General features: G+C 50.8%; 9 protein-coding genes across 9 annotated transcripts in view; 5 read left to right on the top strand and 4 right to left on the bottom strand.

The window, feature by feature from the left end:
* BU24DRAFT_417617 (uncharacterized protein) overlaps positions 1-325 on the top strand; it is a 1,046-nt gene extending 721 nt beyond the window's left edge. Inside the window, exon 3 of the mRNA XM_033526765.1 lies at positions 4-325. Coding sequence (XP_033390312.1) covers positions 4-114 — 111 coding nt within the window. The 3' untranslated portion in view covers positions 115-325. The remainder of the gene's footprint in view (positions 1-3) is intronic.
* Positions 326-349: 24 nt separating this feature from the next.
* On the bottom strand, positions 350-1,564 carry BU24DRAFT_340220 (uncharacterized protein; the record flags this gene model as incomplete). Its single annotated transcript, XM_033523222.1, has 1 exon — positions 350-1,564. One exon carries the CDS (start codon positions 1,562-1,564, stop codon positions 350-352), a length of 1,215 nt encoding a protein of 404 aa, XP_033390311.1.
* Positions 1,565-3,399: 1,835 nt separating this feature from the next.
* BU24DRAFT_33717 (uncharacterized protein) lies at positions 3,400-4,285 on the top strand. Its single transcript, XM_033523082.1, has 2 exons — positions 3,400-3,765; positions 3,826-4,285. Exons 1-2 carry the CDS (start codon positions 3,500-3,502, stop codon positions 4,076-4,078), a joined length of 519 nt encoding a protein of 172 aa, XP_033390310.1. The 5' UTR covers positions 3,400-3,499; the 3' UTR covers positions 4,079-4,285.
* Positions 4,286-4,473: 188 nt separating this feature from the next.
* Positions 4,474-5,549, bottom strand: BU24DRAFT_33643 (uncharacterized protein). Its single transcript, XM_033523074.1, has 2 exons — positions 5,066-5,549; positions 4,474-4,951 (listed from the first exon to the last, which is right to left on the bottom strand). The coding sequence occupies exons 1-2, from the start codon at positions 5,268-5,270 to the stop codon at positions 4,530-4,532; spliced, it is 627 nt and encodes a 208-aa protein (XP_033390309.1). The 5' UTR covers positions 5,271-5,549; the 3' UTR covers positions 4,474-4,529.
* A 193-nt stretch (positions 5,550-5,742) lies between these two features.
* Positions 5,743-7,773, bottom strand: BU24DRAFT_384334 (phospho-2-dehydro-3-deoxyheptonate aldolase). Its single transcript, XM_033524839.1, has 3 exons — positions 7,333-7,773; positions 6,221-7,283; positions 5,743-6,148 (listed from the first exon to the last, which is right to left on the bottom strand). Exons 1-3 carry the CDS (start codon positions 7,382-7,384, stop codon positions 5,836-5,838), a joined length of 1,428 nt encoding a protein of 475 aa, XP_033390308.1. The 5' UTR covers positions 7,385-7,773; the 3' UTR covers positions 5,743-5,835.
* BU24DRAFT_33664 (uncharacterized protein) lies at positions 7,699-8,885 on the top strand. Its single transcript, XM_033523076.1, has 3 exons — positions 7,699-8,291; positions 8,354-8,510; positions 8,689-8,885. The coding sequence occupies exons 1-2, from the start codon at positions 8,034-8,036 to the stop codon at positions 8,456-8,458; spliced, it is 363 nt and encodes a 120-aa protein (XP_033390307.1). The 5' UTR covers positions 7,699-8,033; the 3' UTR covers positions 8,459-8,510; positions 8,689-8,885.
* Positions 8,886-11,981: 3,096 nt separating this feature from the next.
* Positions 11,982-15,649, bottom strand: BU24DRAFT_384333 (WD repeat protein-like protein). Its single transcript, XM_033524838.1, has 3 exons — positions 15,580-15,649; positions 12,770-15,523; positions 11,982-12,709 (listed from the first exon to the last, which is right to left on the bottom strand). The coding sequence occupies exons 1-3, from the start codon at positions 15,595-15,597 to the stop codon at positions 12,023-12,025; spliced, it is 3,459 nt and encodes a 1,152-aa protein (XP_033390306.1). The 5' UTR covers positions 15,598-15,649; the 3' UTR covers positions 11,982-12,022.
* A 278-nt stretch (positions 15,650-15,927) lies between these two features.
* On the top strand, positions 15,928-16,959 carry BU24DRAFT_488279 (DUF757-domain-containing protein). Its single transcript, XM_033533535.1, has 4 exons — positions 15,928-16,017; positions 16,067-16,091; positions 16,145-16,466; positions 16,517-16,959. Exons 1-4 carry the CDS (start codon positions 15,961-15,963, stop codon positions 16,572-16,574), a joined length of 462 nt encoding a protein of 153 aa, XP_033390305.1. The 5' UTR covers positions 15,928-15,960; the 3' UTR covers positions 16,575-16,959.
* Positions 16,960-17,219: 260 nt separating this feature from the next.
* On the top strand, positions 17,220-21,506 carry BU24DRAFT_384327 (P-loop containing nucleoside triphosphate hydrolase protein; the record flags this gene model as incomplete). Its single annotated transcript, XM_033524837.1, has 3 exons — positions 17,220-17,698; positions 17,754-18,417; positions 18,465-21,506. The coding sequence occupies 3 exons, from the start codon at positions 17,220-17,222 to the stop codon at positions 21,504-21,506; spliced, it is 4,185 nt and encodes a 1,394-aa protein (XP_033390304.1).
* Positions 21,507-21,570: the final 64 nt, after the last annotated feature.

Here is a 21,570-nt window from a genome sequence, read left to right as displayed (position 1 = left end):
AAGAGTCTTGATGCAGAAGTGAAGAGTCTTGATGCAGAAGTGAAGAGTCAGGATGCAGAAGTCAAGGTTCAAGATGCAGAAATTAAGGTTCAAGTTGCAGAAGTCAATAGTTAGATATGGTATAACTTACGTGAACATTTTATGATATAGAACTGATTCCCATGTTCGCTCTCTCGCTTTCATGTCTTCCATTTCATCGACATCTCGTGAAGACGAACGAGTGCTATCGCCGGATGTTCCTCTTCTTCAAGTCTTGAACATCATCGTCCAAGCAGCATCATACCCTATGTCCTTCAACACCAAGCCATCCAATCAACCCCATCACCACCCCACTCCTAATTACCATGTCCTACCCAAGCAACCTCGCGTCAGCCGCACCCCGACAAGCCACAAGCAGCACCCGCTCCCACTCAGGAAGCTTCTCAGGTTCCTGATCGACCGACCAACCCTCGGACAGATCCCCATAGGAGATCAACTTCCCTCCCTCCGTCGTACACGGCCTCCTCTCCTTCCACTGCTCGCTGTCCGAAGACCACAGCACGCCGTCCCTGGTCACGGGAAGCTTCGCCAGAATGGGCACCTGGTCGCAGTACCCGCCCTTCGTGAACGAGCACCAGATCCCGCGCAAGAACACAGACATGAGCACCGTCCTGCGCAGCGATTCCTGGAAGATCCACGAGTCGTAGCAGTTGTCGGTGGGGTCGAGCTCGTTGAAGTAGCGTTTCCAGAGGTGGGCGGACCAGATGGCGAGCAGGATGTTCTGCCTGTCGGCGAGCCGCTGGAGGTCGAGGTCCGGGTCGAAGAGGCGGATGATCTGATAGACGATGAGGGCCTGGACGGCGGCGAGGTGCTCGGCCAGCGTCCACGTGTTGGCGGACGCGATCAGCGCGGAGATCTTGCAGTCGATCGTCTTGGTTAGGATGGCTTTGTTCTGCGGCGTCTTGACCATGTGGAGGGCGGCGATGGTGCAGCTGTCTTGGTAGGCTTGCGGCTGCCAGCCTTGGTACATGCGCTCATGGATGAAGGGCGTGGCGCCAGAGAGCGCGAGGGATGGGATGTAGGCGCATATTTTGTCGACGACGAAGAGAACTTGGGATTGTGACAGGATGGTTGGCTCCCATATCTGCCGTATCTGGGGCAGGAGGGTTTCGGATAGCCGCGGTGGTAAGTCCAGACTGAGGTTGAGGTCGTCCTGAAAGGGTGTTTCACGAGAGGAGGACGCACCCGAAGTGGATTGGAGCCAGGACGGATCTAGGGCTCGTATCTCGGGGGTGAACTGAGCGTCAGGTATTATTGATTCGGTTTGGTCTTTCGATACTGGTATGGTGTTTTGATTGAAGTCGTTTTTGTCCTCGTCGACCGGCACGATATCCGGTGTTGTCTGGCGGACGACAACTCCGACCTGCTGGTGTTGGTGCTGGCGTGCGGCGGCATTGGGATAGGTGCAGTCCAGATGCTTGGTGGAACAGCGCTTACACGACGGGTACCCCAGGTCACATCTTCGTTTGCTTTTTACACAGGCGAGACAGCTCTTTTTACGAGTGGAGGAGATGTAGCCAAGCATTTGAGGGCGTTAGTAGTAGAATGATTACGAGTACGATGAGGTTGATTAGTTAACTAGTGGTGTCACTGGTGTGGAAGGTCGGAGGAGAGAATTGCGAGTCAACGATCCTTTGCCGTCATGCGCATACACGCCGTCAGACATGGCCATGGATGATGGTCTTGGTCTTGGTGAGAGCATGGGATAGTTAGGTAGGTAGATTAAGCATGTAACCATCCATGCATGTTGTCAGCGGAGCAGGCAGACAGATACACAGGCAACGGGTAGATAGACGGGTATCTCAAACTGTCATACATGAGTAAAATGAGTAGGTAGTTAACTCACAGCTTGCGATGTGTAATTGTACCTGCAACAAAGCGAGGCCAGTGACCAACTCCGTCATCCGTCATCCGTCATTCATCCCAGCGTGCGTGCCCAGCTAAGGAAGATCCGCCGAAACAGTTTCTAACTTCCTTGGTTTAACCTCCTTCATAGTAGATCCGATCTACCGTGCAATGATAACAATAATCCTCGTGCTCAGAATAATGCCACCATTCACATCCAACCGTTGCCCTTCTCTTCCCCTTCCCTGACCGGGGATTATTCTTGACTTCCGAGCAACAGGCGGCTATCAGCCGTCGATGGCCCATTAACGGTGTCGAGCACGATAATTAACGAAAAGAAGACATGACATCCACCCTTTTGGCTGCATGATCAGTCCCGGCAGTGCGCGCGCGCATCCGCCCGCCTCATCCATGGATTGCACGTATCACAAGTACGACCCAAAACGTTTGCAAGTACACTGATCTGATCTGATCCGAGGAGGAATTCGAGAATGTTGACAAGTAGGAAATCATCATCATCATCATCATCATGTTGGTTCGGGAATCATCAGATTTGGATTTGGGTGTCAAGAATGGGTTAATCAGTCCACAGTCAGACCAACCACTCGTGACCGCCATCATCCATCATCCATCATCCACCGTTCGGAGCCCCGTCTAGAGCCAACACCACCACCACCACCATCGCCGCAACCACCGCAACCACCACAACCACGTTGCAAGACCCGGACCTGGCCTAACCTGAGCCATGGCGCGCAAAGTCTAGAACTGGAATAATTCCTTCTTGTAATTGCCTACGGAGTACTTTGTCATGAACAGTGTGCATTGCATACTTTTCTTTGTGTTTGATGAAGTGTCGGAAGAGGAAGACTAGGAAGAGGATGAGAAAGGATCATGGATGGATACGGGGACTGATGTCACTCGGTCAGTGATACTTGTACCACTACTAGTTAATTGGCAGTAGTAGTACCTTGGACAGGGCCATGACCCGAAGCGATGCGAGTCACATCCAAAGCGCTCGAGCCAGCATCGTGTCCTGTCATCATATGTTAATGGATGTGTTTGCCTCTGTCTCGTCTCTTTCACATGTCAATCTTCCCATGTCGTCTCGTCTCGAATCATCTCACTCCCCTCCGACTCCTCTCCACTCTCCACCCTCAGTGACCAGTCTCTTCTCTTCTCTCTCTCTACTTGTACACTCACTCGTCTCGTCTCGTTTTAACCCGGCCCCACTGGCCGCTTCAGCTACTCTCTTTCGCCATCTTTGCCCAGTCGTTGCGCCTCCGCTGCAACCAAGGCCCGCATCATCTTTTCTTCCTGCCCTCCCCCCATTATTTCTCTACCTTAGCCCCATCTCAGCCAGTCCATCACCTGAACCACACCTGAACCAGCAACAAATACTTTCACACACGTCTTGAAGACTGTATTGAATACATTGCGACATATCACACACGCATACATTCACACATCTACACAATAACTACGACTTACTACTACCCCTCCCCTCTCCTAACTCCGGCATCGCCTGACTTGCCCGATCTGACGACAACGATCAATCAGCGAACTCCCATCACCACTTTCAGTTCCGCAACCACATACCACTTACTTCCACTCCCATATGGCCGTCACGGGAACCGCGGGGGCTGATAGGGCCCGATACCTGCTCAACACAATACCCGACCGCTTCAATGAGTTCACCCACATGGACCAGATGACCTTCTTCCAGCTCGCCGATTGGATCGTCGAGAACGTCGAATCGAGTACGGCCAAGGAGGACATCAGCGTAGAGGAGAGCCTCTTCGTCTTCCTCGACATCGTCGCCCAAGGGAACAGCTTTCGGGATGCCGCCTACAACTGGGATCATGACATCGATCTCACGCAGAGGTAACGAGTCGCACCTCTCCGATGAAAAAAAAAGAGTCTCCAACTAACATCATCCATCAGAATCTTCCTCAACGTCATCAACGCTCTGAGAGTCCTCCGCGAGAAGGAAGACGTCTCGCCATCATGTCCGTCGTTCAACACATCAAAGACCCGATGGCGTGTCCTCAAGTCTTGGCGACCGGGTAAATTGAGGATGGACGGCCTCGTCAAGGTGGGCGACGATCGCGGCGACGGCCTCGACATCGCACAGCAGGACTTCATCGAGGCGATAACGGCGCTGAATAACTTCATCCATGAGCGAAAGGAGTTTTAGTTTTTTTCCCTCTTTTTCTTTTCTTGTAACGACTTTTTCCTTTTTCCTTTCTTTCTTTCTTCTGACCCCCCCGACGGTAGTGGTGGTCCTTGTATGACTTGGCATCGGGTTTTGGAGTTTCTGGCTCTCTCTTTGGTTTTGGGATTCCTGGCGCTACGGATTCGGGACAGTGTTGCATTGCATGGCATGTTCCATCGGACTTAGGTTGGTTATGGGGAGCGCCACCTTTGGGGTTCGTCGATGGCCGTGTTGTTGTCCAACAACAGTATCGCCATGCGGCTGTGCAGGATTTACGGCCGCGACGGCAACGGGCAATGGCAACGGTAGCCATAGCCCATAGCGGTTGATTCGCGACATCTTCCCCCACAACTTTGTCCGCATAGGTACCATATATCTTCTTTTCCTCAAAATATATGACGACGTATCATCATCATCATCTTCATCATCTTCATCATACCGACTCCACCAATCCCTTCTTGAGCAACCCCAGTCGCCCCCTCTTGATGTCAAATGCGTCCTCGACCTTCGCCTCGCTCTCCCCACGCTGCAGCCTCTTGAGCGCCAGCTGCAAGATCCCAGCATCGACATACGTCCTCCCCTTGAACCCCCTCTTACCCAACTGCTCCAGCTCACTCTCCGCCTCCTCCTGAATCTTCTGCCTGGAATGCAGTATCCGCAACGCGGGATTATTCCCCGGGTCGGGAAACGCCGACTGCGGCGGCGCGGTCATCATGTCCGCGAACTGATTCGCGGCGTTGCGCCTGCTGGGGTCGAACGACGAGGAGGTCGAGGGGTGGTACGGGTTGGGCTCGACGACGCCGATGGTGTTCAGTCGGGAGGCGAATGCTGGGTCGCGGGCATCGAGGTCGATGGCTGGTTGTGGTGGCACACAGTTAGTTCACGTCAATGACATGGCATGCCTTTCGCACTTTGGGATTTCCAAGGCGTTCTGGGATGTTCGAAGTGAGTGAATGAATGAATGCGTACCTTGAGTCTTCGTCTCGCTGGCTTGCGGGCTCGGGTGCACTGTAGGACCTGCTTGAGAGGGCCGGGCGGACGGCGGAGGAGGAGCAGGAGCATGGCTGGTCGTGGATTGTGTTGTAGTAGTTGTAGCAGTCGGTGGGACGCGAGTGGGATATTTGCGAGCGCTCGCACCCGCGGCACGAGCGCCTTTCGATGCTGCAGACCCCATTGCTGATAAAGGTAACAGAGAGGGAAAGATAAGAGGGAAGGTCGGTCGTTGGAGCGAGGTTATCTGAACGGAGCAAGGGAAAAGGATTGTTGAGATGCGAATGAACGTCACCTTTTCGAAATCTCGAAAGCTCGGGCCTAAGGCAAATGGTTGGGGGGGCTCCTAGCGGAGAGCCAATGAGATGCCCCCTGTTGAGAGAGGTCTCCACGCAACTCTCGCACTCGATATCCGTGGGATTCCGTCCCTGATATAATTAATTGTTGTATCTCCTGGCGATAGCGTGGATCTCCAAGGCAGCAGTGAAATGAGATATATAGCTCAGTACAGAGTAGTCGATGTGCAGTTCGGTGTGCAATCTTGGCGACCTTTTCGCTACTATGGCTGGATTGGGTCTTTGTTGCGAACGAGCGAGGAGCTGCGACGAGTACTAAGGGTAGATCATCCCGCCATAGTTCGTCCGAGTTGCAATCATGTGCAAATAGTCAGGAATCAGCATTACTTTTTTTTGTAGCTTGATACACTGCTCGTGAGCCGCACTCGTGAGCCGCATTATATATACAATCAATCACAAGCCAGCTCCAGAGCCACTCAATTGATCGACTTCACGGTAATGCCCAGCTACCAAAAACGCCAGCTCCAAAGCCTGCTTCTCGTTCAATCGAGGATCGCAGAAGGTGGTATAATTCAGGCTCAAATCTTCCTCCGCAAGTCCCTCGCTGCCTCCCACGCATTCCGTAACCGCGTCGCCCGTCAGTTCGAGGTGGACGCCGCCGAGGAAAGATCCATGCTGCTTGTGAATCTTGAGAGCCGAGGAGAGTTCGGAGAAGACGCTGCTGAAGTGGCGGGTCTTGAGGCCCGTCGGTGTGCTCCGGGTGTTACTGCGAAAAATAGTATCAGTCTCCATATTTCATATAGATCTGTAGGTTTCTTGAACTGTCAGGATTTCTTACCCGTGCATGGGATCACATTGCCAGACCACGATGTGGCCGCTCTCCTTCACTGCCTCGATGTGATGTCCCAACATCGCCTCCACCTTATCCTCTCCGTAACGTGTAATGAGCGTGACCTTGCCGATCTCCTTGTTCGGGTTGACGATGTCCAGCAGCTGCACCAGCTCATCCGTCTTCATCGACGGGCCGACCTTGATGCCAATCGGGTTCTCGATGCCGCGGAAGTACTCCACGTGTCCGCCGTCAATCTGTCGAGTGCGGTCTCCGATCCAGAGGAAGTGGGCCGCGGTGTTGTACCATCCCTTGCCGTCTGATGACTTGCGAGATGGCGTGTAGCCGCCCGGGTTCCTTAGGCTCCGTGTGAGGGCTTGCTCGTATTCCATGACGAGACCCTCGTGGCTGGTGTACAGATCTACAGTGTGGAGCTGGCCGGCAGTGTCTGCTCCGATCGTCCTCATGAAGCGCAGAGACTCGGATATGCTGTTCACGATCTTGGAGTATTTCGTTTGCAGGTCCTTGTCTCGAACATGGCCGAGGCCCCAATCGAGGGGATTGTGTAGGTCTGCGATCCCGCTCGCCAGTTGTCCGCGAACGTAGTTAAGTGTCGTGGCAGAGTGGAAGTAGGCGCTGACAAGACGTTCTGGATCCAGTGTTCGATTCGCGGGATCGAAGTCGTTGAGGATGTCTCCCCGGAAGCTGGCAATTGTCTTGCCGTCCACGACTTCGGTCGGGCTGGATCGAGGCTTTGCGTACTGGCCGGCCATGCGACCGATCCGGATGACGGGCTTGTTCATGCCCCAGATGAGGACCAGACTCATCTGGAGTAAAAGCTTGATCTTGGAGTCGATGGGCTCATCGGAGCAGTAGGAGAACAACTCCGCGCAGTCGCCTCCCTGGAGAAGGAACGCTTTTCCAAGCGCGACATCTCGAAGGTGTGACTTAAGCTTGGTGATCTCGGTCGGCGTCACAATAGGTGGAAGGCTTGAAAGCTTCTTTAATGCAGCAGATACGGCTTCTGAATCCTCATATTCCACCATTTGCTTGATCGGCTTCGATCTCCATGCTATAAGATTGTCAGAGTACAATTCTTTGGTAGAAGGGATACCACTTACAGTCAGGTGACCAATTCTGTCCATCACCATTGGCGCCCTGTGTATGACCCATCTTGCTGCTTTGTTGTCCTAAATCAAAGCTCGTATGATTCCTATCGAATGTAAGCCAGTCTGTTCGAATGCAGAGTGTAGAAGATGTTGTCGTTTGCAGTAGGATCAATGACTCATGTTCCAGGTCAGACGGTTCTGAAATTACAGAATGAGACAAAAAATCGCTATCGCAAACCAAGTGATGTAACTAGAAAGGGAAAATCCATGTGGCAGGTCATAATAGTGGAGTAGGGTGTTTAGTTGCAGGTTGTCAATTGAACATGGTTGTCCAGTGTAAGACTTACAATTATTCAACCTTTCAATGCAGCGAGAGGTCTCAGATCGTTTGCAGCTGATTCGAGTCGGATTTTGGAAGTGCTCAAGCTGGCAGTAATCGAACCTTCCAAGTACTGTGTCTCAAGAGTCATACAGAAAGAATCAGAAGAGTCACTTCAATAAAGCCATGTGTAAACGGAAGAATCCTCGCTTGTCGTGATTGGTGGACCGACTCCTTGGCGAAACACCCGTCATCGACTGTTCAGCCTCCAGGTTAGCTTCGTCTTTGAGCTCCATCTTTGTCTATTCGAAAAGCATGTAAGACATTGCCATCCCGTGGCAACACGTTTGCATCTGCGAGCAGAATCAATAACTGATACACCCCGCCTGCAACCATGGCCGAAGAACCGCAACCTTCAGCGATACAGGAGGGCGTCTCCGATCCCCATGCCCCGACGGCTACCGCTGAAGACCGCAAAGCAGCCGAAGCGCTCTCTTCCCTCGACGCCGTAGATGCCGACGATGGATCCAAGAAAGACATCGATTCGAAGGCATTGGGAGAGGCTATGAAGAATTTGAGTATCGATGAGAAGAGTGCGCCTGCGGAGAAGAAGAAAACAGTCAAGGTGGATGCTGCTGATGTCTCACTTCTCGTATGTTCTGCAACTATCTTCCTATACTAGTAGATTAAGTACTTGCCCTGATGATTTCTCAGGTATTGGAGCTTGAGGTTTCGAAGCCGCGCGCCACCGAGCTACTAAGATTGCACGATGGTAATGCTGTCAAGGCAATGTCTGCGTTTGTGACCACGCATGCATGATGAGAAACTTACCGCATAGGCAAAGGCACATTTCACACTTGATCACGATAGGGTAATGATTATTTTTTTATGACTTGACAACCTTAACCAAGTTACTGGTATTCATAAGCAAGGCGGAGTGGAGTATTGGGCCTTGCTATCGAGAATATACTTGTGATGCAACAGTGACCTGTCAATCATGCTATCACGGGATCAATGTTTTTGCAGTGCTGAATAAATCGTCCCCATAGATTGTCAGGCAAGAATGCGAACAGTAACGTTTTTTTCCGTATCTCTATCCCACATAGAAGAAGGCAGATTGTGCTACTCGAGAGAAGGCATCGTGTTGAAAGAAGTCATCGTGTTGAAAGAAGTCATCGTGTTGAAAGAAGTCATCGTGTTGAAAGAAGGCATCGTGTGCTACTTGGAATCAGGAGAAAGGTGTCAATACTCACGAATGGTTCGCTATTTCTTAAGTAATACCAATTGTGTGCTTGATTTGATCATTTGAAGTCACATCATGAATAAGACGCATCATACAGTTATTGTTTTCATTGCTATACTACAGTTGATAATTACAGCGAGTGTAGACAATCAGGGACGTAGGGTGTGAACAAGGCTGGGACCATTGCTCCAAACCCGAGGGCGAGTATGGATTTAACCACTGCTCAAAACCCAAGGCCGAAAGGGGGAGAGTATGGATTTGACCACTGCTCAAACCCCAAGGGTGAGTCTGGCCGTACCTCTGCTTCATCCCTCCCACGCCGGGCCCATAGCCACTGCTCAACCTCCTAAGAGGGAGTCTGGCTATGGAGCCTGCCTGATAAAGCTCCGACACTCCGCTAAGTATGTTTTCCAATTCCAAAGCACAAAACTAGTCCGCTCGATGGGGACGTGGGGTATCGTTATACAAAAAAGAAAGTCAATGAGTCGTATCATGCTTTTCCAGGACTCCAGATTACCACCCAACGCCTTTTGAAATCATAAAGGTAGACATATCCTCGTCCACTGCTGATTTTGTCGTTGTTACAAGAAAGGAAAAGCAAAAGTTCAAAATCGTACAAAACTCCGTAATGCGCCCTGAATGTTCGTGTCCGTTACGAAGTCCGTGGTATCATGAAAGGTGCGCAAAGATACCGACACTCTGCAAGAGGAGATGATTTTTGAGGAATTTACGAGAAGCGAAGTTTCTTCGGCATTCCAAAGGACTCATCGTCCTCAAGGTCCTCCAACATTCGCTTGCGAGTGGGCTGAGCCGTGCGAGGTTGGAAAAGAAGAGAGCGGCCTGGGCTCTGCGCAAGATATTTGTTGTTTACCGGGCCCGTGTATTTAAACGTACTGGGCCTTGCATTCCTCGTAGGAGTCTGTGCATAGAGCTTCCGTGTAGACTCCGGAACTGACAGCTTGGTTGGGCATGTCCTCATGATGTTCCTGGATGCGTTGGGGTTGAGCTTGTACAGTGGACTCGGCTTGGTGTTCTCCTTTTCCTCTTCGACGAAGGATCTGTCGAATTCGGAGCTGGTGGGGGTGGGAGGAGTGCTAGGCAGACTGCTGGTCTCAAGGCCCATGAAGAACTTAGAAGGTGTGCGTGCCGGGGTGTAGGCCTGCCTCTTTGGTTCAGGCTTTGAATGATTGTTGGGGTTCAGATCAACAGCATAGTCCGACTCGTCCATGCGCTTGTTGAACTTCTCGCAATCTAGGATAAAACCCAGATCGACGCACTTGACCTCGCCATGCGTGGCCGCGACCTTCTCCAACGTCTCGTCATCACCGTCTTTGAAAAGGACATGGGTGATTCCTCTGGTATGTTTGTCCCATTTGTCGGCAACAAGAGCACCAAGTTCCTCCAGAAGTGTAGCATACAGGTGGGCCTGGTCTCTGCCCTTGTGCTGAACATCACAAAAGAAAACGCTCCCTGCAAGCAAACCGTCGGGGTTGAAGAACATGCTCTCGGTGCTTGTGTACAGATAGGATTGGAAGGAGACGGACTTCTTGGGACTCTCTACTTCGGGCTTCTGAGGAGAGCGCATAGCAGATTTGTAAGGGGATGCGTTGGGAAAGCTCTTGGCAATGGGTTGAGGAGATGGGGCACGAAGAGACGGGACCTGGAGGGCTGGAGTCTGCCAGTTGGAGGCATGGAGACTTGGTGGGTTAAGAGTCGGGTTCTGAAGACCCATAGATGGCAGGTTTGGCACTTCAACGTTGAGAGCAAATGAGACTTCTGGCTTTCCGGGGGAGACATTTTGCTCGGGAGTTGTCGGATCCGACTGGAATGCAGTCCTCTGAGTAGATGCAGGGCGCTGCTCTGGGGTCGATGGCTGGCTTTGAACCTGAGCCATTGTGTTGACTGCCGGAGTAGTGGGGTATTGAGGAAACTCGGCAAGTGGGTTGACATTAGGGGTGGTCGGATACTGAGGAAACTCTGCAAGAGGATTGACGTTGGGAGTTGTCGGATATTGAGGAAATTCAGCCAAAGGATTGACATTTGGCGTGGTTGGGTATTGAGGATGCTCCGCCATGGGGTTAACATCTGGGGTGGTAGGGTACTGCGGAAATTCTCCAAGCGGGTTGACGTTGGGAGTCGATGGGTATTGGGGGAACTGGGCCAGAGGGTTGACATCTGGGGTGGTGGGGTACTGAGGGAACTCTGCGAGAGGATACACGTCTGGGGTGCTTGGGTACTGAGGAAACTCCGCAAGCGGATCTTCCTCTTGAACTGGCGAGGCTGGCTTGACTGGTGTCGCAAGGACTTCCTTCGCCTCTGCCTGTGATGCCTCTGCTTGCGATGCTTTTGCTTGTGATGCCTTTGCTTGGGTCGCCTTCGCCTGTGTTGCCTTCGCCCGAGTTGCCTTTGCTGGGGCAGCCTTTGCTTGTGTCGCCTTCACTTGTGTCGCCTGTGCAGGTGCCGCCTTTGCTGGCACGGCTGTCTTCCTCGGTGCCCGCTTTAGTGGGGCCTCAGTGATCGCAGCTGGCTTTTTTGGCGAAGCCTTCTTTGTCACTCTGGAGACTTTTGTGACTTTGCTTGCGGGCTTCTTGGTGGTAGGCGCGGCTGCCGCAGCGGGCGCCTTCTTTGCACGTTTGGGAGGTGCATTGAGAGTGTTGGTAGAAGTGTTGCTGGAGTTGGCGGCAGCAGTGCCCGAAGGCTCCTGCTTCGCGCGAGAGCGGGTGGTGACCATCGTGGAGAGTATTTTTCTGATGATCGTGTTCGGTTGCGGGTGGAAGTTGTGTGTTGTGAGTGTGAGGAAAGAGAGAGGGAGAGGGAAGCGTGATGCGGCCATTATGTTTGCGCGAAAGCTTGGCGTGCACTGTTGCTGTGGCAACGCGATAGTTTGGTACCCAGCCCCGACCCGTTTCCAGAAGCCTCAACCATGGTTCGACTGCTAGGATCTAGCCGAATCAATCTTATCTGCTCTTATCGCGGACTTCAGCACCTTTTCCCTCGCTCTTACCCCTCTCCCAGCCTCTATATGTCTCAGTGTTCACTCAACAATTCAACGATGACGCTGCAAGAACTACTCCGTATTTCATTACTCTTTAAAGGGCTACAATCCCCCCAACAGTCGGAGCACCATGTCACAGACCATGTCACAGACCACAATGTCTCGGAGCTTCAGACATTGGGACGAGGCTGGTATCAGTAACTTCCATCCCCACCCCCGTGATCAAAACCCTCCTTTGAGGCAGTACTGTCATACTCGAGACATCTGCGACATTTGTTTTGAGCCTTTTTATCCTTCTTATGTCTAGCATGTGATTTACTCCTTCGTTTGCGTTTACTGTGACCTCCCAAACTCTTATCCACTGGTCGTTTCCGGACGTCATTAAATAGAAACGTTGGTAGGAAGCATTCACCTCATACGAAGCAACAGCGCAAGCTGTCACTGCCGAACTGTGCGCGCGGTTTACGATTATTGGCGGCCTCGCAGTGCACGTAGTTACATCGATGTATTGCAAACACAAGCTGCCGTCATCGCCGCCAGAGACAACCACTATGTGCCCGTTCTCTAACAGTTGACTTACGAGTGTCTTTGATGCATTTTGATGGATGCGAATAGGATCTTTCCAAGTCAATTTCTGAGAATCAGCGGGCAGATTCTCATGTGGTCCGCGGACTGATTCTGGCAAAGCCCAAAAGACAGCATGCCCATCTGTACCTGCGGTCAAAATGGTAGCATCTGGGAGGAAAACTGTTTGGGTCAAGCAGGACGTAAAGTAGGTTCCCGTGGCAATAACACGCCATCTCTGGGCCGCTGTGACATCGTAGCTGTAGACCTAGGCAATTGTTAATAAATGAGTTGTGTATAACCTGTGAGTGATGTGTTTAAAACATACCCCTATCTTCGAATCAGAATACACCATCGAAATGAGATATCCGCCAGTTGAAGCTCTTTTCTGAACATCAAAAGACATTATCCTCAAATCCGGATGATCACTTTTAGGCGTGCAGATAGACTCGCACACAACACCTATACCCAGTGATGACGGTAGAAATCGCACTCGCCAGACGTAGAACTCTTCGCACCCACCACTGCTGAATAGGTACTCTCCGTCCTCAGACCATTGAAGATGTTGTATACCAGTGACGTGTTTCCTCAATGTACGCCTGCATACGAAGTCTCCGTCTACGTACTCAAAGATCTTGATGTCGGTATCTTCAGCACCTGTGGCGACGAGCTGCCTTGATCCTTCCGTAGGTGTTCTATTGCGCGCAGTTACCGCTTTGATTTCTCGACCGTGCCCTCCCGACCTGATCACAACATGGTTTGGTTGTTTCTGCGTGCGGATATGCATGGTAGACGCCCGTGTCCAGACCAGTGTGCCTCCTCCGTCTTCTGTAGACTGGGGTCGGAAAGCCCAGCTTCGATGCGACCCTCCCGTCTCGACGCTCATGATCTCTTCTTCCGATGTGGTATCATACTGAACGAACGCAACACTTGAGAAACCGTAGACAATGAGGTGGCTGTCTTTGAAATACAGACCCTCGATGTTCGGTCCTATCGCAAGCGGAACGTTGTGAACAATGGCAACCGAGTTTTCGGAAAGATCTACGGAATGAATGGCCACGCAGCTATCTCGACCGACGGAGGTGAGATATCCTTGGAAAGGTGTGTTGTCTCCAGACGGTGTCCACATCATAGATGTAACTGTCTCTTTTCCGTGAACTTGGGGGATGATCCTGATCAGTGACGCTGTTGTGTTCTGGATCTCGTCATTCATAGTTGCGGTGAGAGAGTAAATGGCGATGGAGCCTCCACGGAAGCCAAGGAAGATATATTCTGCCGTATCATCGTAGACTACATGCTCCATACTCGTGATCGTCGAGCCAGTCATTGATTCGGAGATCGACAACGCAACCTCTCGCACAAGGACGTTCTCCTCCCGCCCTGTTTCGATAGAGAGAAGGTAGGCAGCCGACTGCCCCATCAACGTTACCAACAGATTTACTACCCCAATCTTGCTTGTGGTGCTCGCAACGAACAAACTTCCAGCCTTTCCTTTGGTGGAGTAAATGTGCGACAATTTTGGCTGGTTCTGGCGATACATGTAGATGCTTCCGCGAGAACCAGCTACAAATGCCACACCAAGCGTTTTGTGGGCAGCGCAAATCGAGTATCCGCGGAGATCGTCTTTTTCGTCTAGAAGCTTGGAGTCGGAAATCATACCAGTGACTTCGGCATCATCCACATCAATCGACAGCTTTTCGAGATAGACTTTACCGCTGTTCGTGGTGAGCAATAATGTCTCTGAATCAACGAAAGCATAATTTCGGAAGAATTCTGAGACTTTCGACGACTTATGTGCCGACGACTTTGGAGATATTGATACGAGGTGTGGTTGTGTCTGAATGGCGACAATATCCTCTACTGTGTACTCGCCTGTACGGATGATTCCCTGACGATCAGGTTGTAGTGACGAGGAAAGCACTCGAGCAGTTATCTTGCTGTCCGCACCGCCGCATACGATATATGGGATGCCCGGGACTGGTTCGTATAACGCCTCCGACCATATATTTTTCCCATTATGGTAAGCCGCGCAACTCACTTGTTTTAGGTCAAATCGGGTAGGTCCTCCAATGCTTGCTACTAGATGCCATACTCGCGATGTTGCATCTTCTCCCGATGAAAGGAGGCAGATGCTTGCTCCAGGGACATCGGCATCGAGAAAGCGTGCTGTCCAGACGCGCGAGGTGTGTCCCCAACCAATTGCTAGGGACGGCGCACTCGAGACATCCATGTCAATAGCTTCGTTACTGAATCCAGTGTGCCGAGTTCTCGCCGCTTCCGAGCCAATGTCTGGTGTTGATAATTGCGATCCATCACCTGAGACGTCCCATATTCGGATCGTTCGGTCATCGCTGCAGCTAGCAAGTAGTCTTGTGGGCTTCTTGCTCGAGATGTCCAGAAACTCTTTCGAGATCTCCACTCCGAATATGGAGCCTTCATGGCCTAAGAAAACGTGGTGTGTCCGAGAACTGGAATGTCCATCAGGTCCTCGTGACCACGACCAATAAATGATCTCTCCGAAAGCTGTACCGGCAGCAATCAGAATTCGATCCCGGTCCTCCCACAGAACGTCTGCAGAATATAAAATAGATCGCGTGCTTGATGTTAGCTCTGACACCTTCAAAGAGCCCAGATCATGACTCTCTTCGCTACTTCGGTCGTGGTCCAATTTCAATTCTAGAAGAGCATCATGGGCGGTCACGGCAGCACAAGTAACGAATTCATCCCCAGAAGAGCCACCCTCGGAGGCAGAAGGTCCAAAGCAGAGGTCGAGAAGCCAATCGGTCGTTTTACAGATTGCAGTACAGCAGACATGGTCAAAAATGCTAGGTTCGACCTCGCCAACTAGTAGGGAGGAATCGATTCGCAACAGGCGAACGAGGCATCCTCCCCAAATAGCTATGAATGCATATTGGGGATGCTCGGCGTGGACGGCAATTCCATGTATTGCTTGGCCTTCGAAGATTTGTTTTGTTGCGAGGAATTTGAATCTGTGATACAATCGCAAATGAGGTCCCTCGGCGCAGAAAACGAGTGGCCCCAGAGTGCCCAAGGCGGTCACGGGAACACGAGTCGCCTCATGCTACATTCGTCAATGGATGAATTATTGTTCTGTGTAATGAAGCATTATTGACTTACTCGTCCGACTTGTGACATTGGTTTGGTGGCAGTGGAGAAGACAGTAGCAGCTGGGGAATTTTTGGACTTCTTGCTCAATAACTAAATTCAAGGCACGTAAACTTTGGGCCTAATTAAGTTAAAGTTAGTCAAACTTAACCCCATTCTCCCGTTGAGTCAGCAAATAATACGGTGCGATGGTACGAAAATCAATGTGTGGTGGCGCAAGGAACCGGCGGGGTGGGGCGCGAAGCTTCCATCGTCATCGCCGCCAATTTCTTCCCCTCTATCTAAATTCATTCCACCCCATATATAAAACAAACACTCCTCACCCCAAGTATTGGTTTTGCATCTCAATCCCTACAACGAACACAGGAAAATACCAACTACAATACTACAATCATGTCTCTACCAGCTGGTGCTAACATCAATGCCGAGGATACTGATAACTTCGAGGATGTATGTTCACACTGCTGCTAATCACAAGGCAAAACTAACCTTTGAACAGATCGAGAAGCAATTCGCCGTCAAAGGTTCGTTCGCCCTCCCAAAACCGTTTGGTCGTAGTGACTAACACAACTTCAAGTCGTGCGCCACGTAGAAACGTACTGGAGCATCCTGGAGAAAGTCCCAGGATCGAAATTGCGCCTCACAAAATTCGACGATGAAATCTACGAGCACTTCAAGAAGGACTTCCCAGAGTTTGATCCGAAGGCTACCATAAATGAGGATGAGATGAAGAGCAAGGAGGGCAAGGAGCGCTGGCGCAAATTCATCACGGAATATGAGAAGAAGGTTGACGATTACAACTTTGGCACTATGCTGCGGAACAATCCCAAAGAGGAGTACGAACAACACAACACCATCTTCGCAGTCCGCATGCAGTTCTACGCCATAGAGATTGTGAGGTAAGACATACGAAGCCTAAGATTCCGTTTCGCTACTGACTCCAGGATAGGAATCGTGAAGGATTGAACGACTGGGTGTACGAAAGGGCGCATCCCGAGTCCAAGTAATTAGCTTGAGACAATCGAGTTTCATTCATCAATCACCCAACAGTTTCGATTTGTTTGCGTCTAGCTACCCAGCAGCCAACCCTTTGCTAAGACAGCACTGAATGCGGCATGCTTGCTGATGACTCGCGTTAGTCCATTGAGCACAGCTTGTTTCACCGGATCTGTGCAGCGCCGAACTGGGAGCAATAATCAGACCTTCGTCGTACGAGGTTCTAGGCACAGGAGGTCTCGGGGCATCGAGGAGCATCAGCTACAATGCCGCAAGCAGGTCTACATATAATCCCGCAGAGCAAAAGAGTGTAGCAGGGTGCGGCCTTTGATATAGGACTAGGTAGATATCAACGTCACATCGGATTAGAGAATACCCCAAAAACTTGTTTTTATGCGACATGAATTACCAAGTGAGTGAATCAGCTAGTGAAGGTGTGGTTACGGCTCGTGGTGTTTCCGTCGCCAGTGCTGCCTTGTACTGCTGAGAACAATATGAAGGCCAAACAAAGCTCGTCGCGTGGCAACGGATTACTAGTCTACATCTAGCATTCACCTTCAAGCCGCAAGTCCATAACTCCAAACTATCCATGAACATAATTGGTATCTTTCTATCGTTTCTTGCGTTGATAATTTTCTAGCATTGATATCACCGCAATGACCTCCGCGACAGCACTGAGAGTACGCGAAGGACACAACGGAGACCAACAGAATGAGCAGAGTAACAATGATGCTCATCGGAAGATCTATTGGAAAGACATCTTCAGCTTTACTACTAGAAAGCATGTCATTACCGTCTGTGCCTCCGCAGCCTTTGCGACTATTGCAGCTCTAGTGATGCCAGCCATGGCAATCATCTACGGCCAGATCTTTCATGAGTTTGCCAACTTTGGAGCCGGAGCCATATCCTCAGCGGAATTACTTCACAACACTACACGATGGATAATATTTCTGACCGGGATAACTGCAGTGGGTTGGGTCTCGAGCAGTTGTTATTTCATGCTGCAGCTTGCTTTTGGCGAGCTCCAAGCCCAGAATGCCCGGCAAAAGATCTTCGATGTTCTCCTACGGAAGAAGATTGGATGGTACGACTTGAAAAACAGCGGCGTTCCTGCAATGCTCTCTGGAATTCAAATGTAAGGCTTGAAATCGAACGATACCAGTGGGCGATCTAACATCAGTGTTCCCCAGGCACGTTCGAGACCTCCAGTTATCTACATCCCAGCCTCTCGGCGAAGGCTATCAAATGGTTATTATGAGCATCGGGGCACTTGTGGTAGCATTCTATTCCTGTTGGGATCTCACTCTAGTCATAATCAGTATCGTTCCAGTCATTTTTCTCGTCATGGGGCTTCTCGGTTCACGTCTATCTCAACGAGCAGTGCAACAAGGCGAGAGACTGCAACAGGCAACTAAGCACGTCACAAGCGCTATCAGCAATATCGAAACTGTCAAATGCTTCAATGGCGAACGCTTCGAGCTTCGACGATTCATACTCGCAATCGATCGTGTAGGAACATTGTACAAACAGCAAGCCAACTTCCGCTCCTTGCAGATTGGTTTCATGCAACTCGTTACCATGGGAGTCTTTGTCCAGGCTTTCTGGTACGGCAGCCACCTCGTCGTCTCGGGCAAAAGAAACACCGGACAAGTAGTGACAACGTTCTGGGGAGCTCTGATGGCTATTCAGGGAATCACTGGGTTCATACCCCAGCTCATTGTGTTGCAGAAAGGAAAGGTAGCTGCGGCAGGACTGAAGCTTCTCTTAGAGGACGATTCGGAACGGAAAGAACAGACCGAGACTGATAGCGGAGATCACCCTCCCCGTTGCACAGGGGACATAGAGTTCAAAAAGGTCAGGTTCCAAGCGATGACATGCTCCCAGTTTTTAACAATCCCTAGATTTTCTTTTCATACCCTACTCGCCCAGACCAAGCCGCATTGGACAATGTTTCAGCGTTTTTCCCAGCAGGGGAAACCACTTTCGTCGTCGGCCGTAGTGGCTCTGGCAAGAGCACCATGGGGCACCTCCTCGTACGCCTCTATGACCCCCAGTCGGGCCACATATACATCGATGGCTTGCCCGCTGATCAATTGGCCTTGCGATGGCTGCGAGAAAACATCACTCTTGTCGAACAACATAGTGTCCTGTTTAATGAAACTATTCGCCGCAACATAGCTCTGGGCCGCGGAGACGGCCACGTAACAGCGAGAGATATCCATAGAGCAATCGACTTTGCTGTCCTCAAAGATGTGATCAACACTTTCCCACAGGGCTTGGATACTGCTGTGGGTATAAAAGGCAACGCACTAAGCGGAGGCCAGAAACAGCGATTAGCCATGGCACGGGCTCGAATACGCAATACCCCCATCCTGGTGCTGGACGAGTCGACCAGTGCCCTCGACTACGTAACACGATCACTTATGTTTGACGCCATTCGAAAATGGCGGCAAGGTAAGACGACGATTGTGATCACTCACGATATGTCGCAAATCCTTCCAGATGACTACGTATACATTATGAATGAGGCACAGGTGATAAGAGACGGATACTTGAAAGATTTCGAGGCCAAACCCGACCCATTGTCCTCTGAACTTCTTGAACAAAGCCAAAGACTAAAGTATGGAGATTATGGAGAGTCGGAAACGGACGATGAAACGGAAGAGATAATGTCTCTTTACGACGAATCCTGGACCACTTGTCACTCTACAGTCGCTGAAACTATATTTGGTGAAGCCATCGCGTCTCCATTCCTGGCACCGAACCGAAACTCGCTCCTCATGACGACCTATAGAAGGCAATCTACAGTACCATCCGATATATTTCGGAGTCCTTCACCAGGTGGAGAGACACTTCATAGAAACAGTGTATCTAGAGCCTTACCTTCCCCTTACACAGTGAACGATTCTCTCGGAGTCAAGCATAAACACTTCAGTAGACCTCTGTCGATCGTCTCCGATCCCAGGTTCTCACTCACTCAGGCACTTCCGACACAGAAGGAAACTTTCAACAAAACACACAAGCGTAACGACAGTGGTATGGATTCAGTCGAGTCCAACGACAGTACAACAGTTGTCATTCCTAGTACGACACTCACCATATCACATGTTCTGAAGACTGTATGGCCGGCTCTCGATTCCAGGCATCGAATCATGCTCATTTGCGCAATTTCATGCGCCATGGTTCACGCTGCTTGCACCCCTTCGTTTGCGTTTGTCTTTGCAAGACTGCTCTCCACGTTCTACGCTACTGCCGATCAACAAAAGCTAGCCCTCCGTTACGCTCTAATTATTCTCGGAATCGCCATACTCGATGGTATTGCAGCCTACAGCTTTCATTTCCTGTTCGACATCTGCGCCCAGCGGTGGGCCAACTTCTATAAAGAAGAAGCAATGCGACGCATCTTGAAACAACCGCGACAGTTCTTCGATCATGAAATTAATAGTATCGCGAGTATATCGGAATGCCTTGGTCACCTTGGAGAAGAGGCACGCAATCTACCAGGACGTTTCCTTGGCATTGTCATAGTCATGATTGCGATGGTATGTGTTGCCCTCATCTGGAGTTTGATCATATGTTGGAAGATCACATTAGTTGCTCTTGCTACGGGTCCTATCCTATTTGCTATTATGAGAGGCTACAACGCTGTCAGTGGACGCTGGGAGACCCGAACAAATGCAGCAAGTGAGGCGGTCGGCCAGATCATGCATGAAACATTCACCAGCATCAGAACGGTGCGTTGCCTCCAACTTGAGACGATTTTCCAGAGAAAGTCACGGATGGTCATCAACATGGCTCTCAAAACTGGGATCAAGCGCGGAATTTACATCGGTTCTATATTCGGACTCAACTTAGCCGCTCCCTACTTTGTTGCCTGCCTACTACTCTGGTACGGATCAACTGTCCTTGCGTCACGAGAGTTCACCATTACCAATATCATCGAGACTTTCACGATCATACTCCTGAGTGTCAACCAAGTCAACTACATTGGCAACTATATCCCCCAGATCAATGTCTCCAAAGACGCAGCATCAAGGTTGCTCCGATTAGCAAGACTGCCGCAAGACTCCCACGAGCAGGACGGTGACAGCGAGCTCCCCAACGCTGGAGACATAACCTTGCAAAACGTTAACTTTAGCTACCCAGTGCGCAAGGACCAACAAATCCTGACAGATGTTAGCTTAAAGATTCCAAAAGGCAGTTGTACAGCCATAGTGGGCCCATCCGGTTCTGGAAAGTCCACCATCGCCTCTCTACTGCTTAAGCTATATCCAATCGAGGCATCTGCCTATTCTCACAATGGTCGGATTACTATATCAGGGCATGATATTAAAGATCTCCAAACTCTGGCTCTTCGCTCTCATATGGCCATAGTATCACAAACCCCTGTCCTATTCCCAGGAACAGTGGCCGAAAACATCGCGTATGGACTCTCGCCTTCCTCGCCAATTGTGTCTCACGACAACGTCCGCTTAGCTGCGCAGGCCGCCGGCGTGGACGACTTCATAATGAGTCTATCCAACGGCTACCAGACTATCGTTGGTGAAGGCGGCACCGGCGTGTCTGGCGGTCAGGCCCAGCGCATTGCCATAGCGCGAGCTCTGATCCGCAATCCAGACATCCTCATCCTTGACGAAGCGACCAGTGCTCTTGACGGCGAGTCCGCCAACATCATCCGCGAAACTGTGCAACGACTCGTCGCGGAAAAGAAACAACCCGAGGAGCCTCTATGGCAGAATGGAACCAAGAAGTTCAGGTACAGACGTCAGAAACGGAACATGACTGTCATCATCATCACGCATGCGAGGGAGATGATGGCCATTGCTGAGAACATCATCATGTTGGATAAGGGCAAGGTGATCGAGGAGGGTGGGTTCGACGATTTGAGGTACAGGGGGGGTCCTTTCAGTAGGCTTCTACAAGGTAAAGGGGTTGAGGACTAGGCTTTGGAACTATCGCTGCGGAAGCCTATAGAGAGAGCTGAAGGGAATGGCGAGACGGGTCGAC

Source organism: Aaosphaeria arxii (genome assembly GCF_010015735.1).
Source record: "Aaosphaeria arxii CBS 175.79 unplaced genomic scaffold BU24scaffold_1, whole genome shotgun sequence".
Classification (NCBI taxonomy): domain Eukaryota; kingdom Fungi; phylum Ascomycota; class Dothideomycetes; order Pleosporales; genus Aaosphaeria; species Aaosphaeria arxii.
The sequence above is the reverse complement of the archived record's forward strand: the minus strand, read 5'-3'. Positions and strand labels throughout refer to the sequence as shown.

Coding starts and splice junctions, on each gene's coding strand:
- BU24DRAFT_33717 (XM_033523082.1), top strand. CDS start 3,500: ATGGCCGTCACGGGAACCGCGGGGGCTGATAGGGCCCGATACCTGCTC. Junction 3,766..3,825: donor GACATCGATCTCACGCAGAG/GTAACGAGTCGC, acceptor ATCATCCATCAG/AATCTTCCTCAACGTCATCA.
- BU24DRAFT_33643 (XM_033523074.1), bottom strand. CDS start 5,270: ATGGGGTCTGCAGCATCGAAAGGCGCTCGTGCCGCGGGTGCGAGCGCT. Junction 4,952..5,065: donor CAGCGAGACGAAGACTCAAG/GTACGCATTCAT, acceptor CACCACAACCAG/CCATCGACCTCGATGCCCGC.
- BU24DRAFT_384334 (XM_033524839.1), bottom strand. CDS start 7,384: ATGGGTCATACACAGGGCGCCAATGGTGATGGACAGAATTGGTCACCT. Junction 7,284..7,332: donor ACAGAATTGGTCACCTGACT/GTAAGTGGTATC, acceptor ACAATCTTATAG/CATGGAGATCGAAGCCGATC. Junction 6,149..6,220: donor CAATGTGATCCCATGCACGG/GTAAGAAATCCT, acceptor TATTTTTCGCAG/TAACACCCGGAGCACACCGA.
- BU24DRAFT_33664 (XM_033523076.1), top strand. CDS start 8,034: ATGGCCGAAGAACCGCAACCTTCAGCGATACAGGAGGGCGTCTCCGAT. Junction 8,292..8,353: donor CTGCTGATGTCTCACTTCTC/GTATGTTCTGCA, acceptor ATGATTTCTCAG/GTATTGGAGCTTGAGGTTTC.
- BU24DRAFT_384333 (XM_033524838.1), bottom strand. Junction 12,710..12,769: donor ATTCTGATTCGAAGATAGGG/GTATGTTTTAAA, acceptor ACAATTGCCTAG/GTCTACAGCTACGATGTCAC.
- BU24DRAFT_488279 (XM_033533535.1), top strand. CDS start 15,961: ATGTCTCTACCAGCTGGTGCTAACATCAATGCCGAGGATACTGATAAC. Junction 16,018..16,066: donor ATACTGATAACTTCGAGGAT/GTATGTTCACAC, acceptor ACCTTTGAACAG/ATCGAGAAGCAATTCGCCGT. Junction 16,467..16,516: donor TACGCCATAGAGATTGTGAG/GTAAGACATACG, acceptor ACTCCAGGATAG/GAATCGTGAAGGATTGAACG.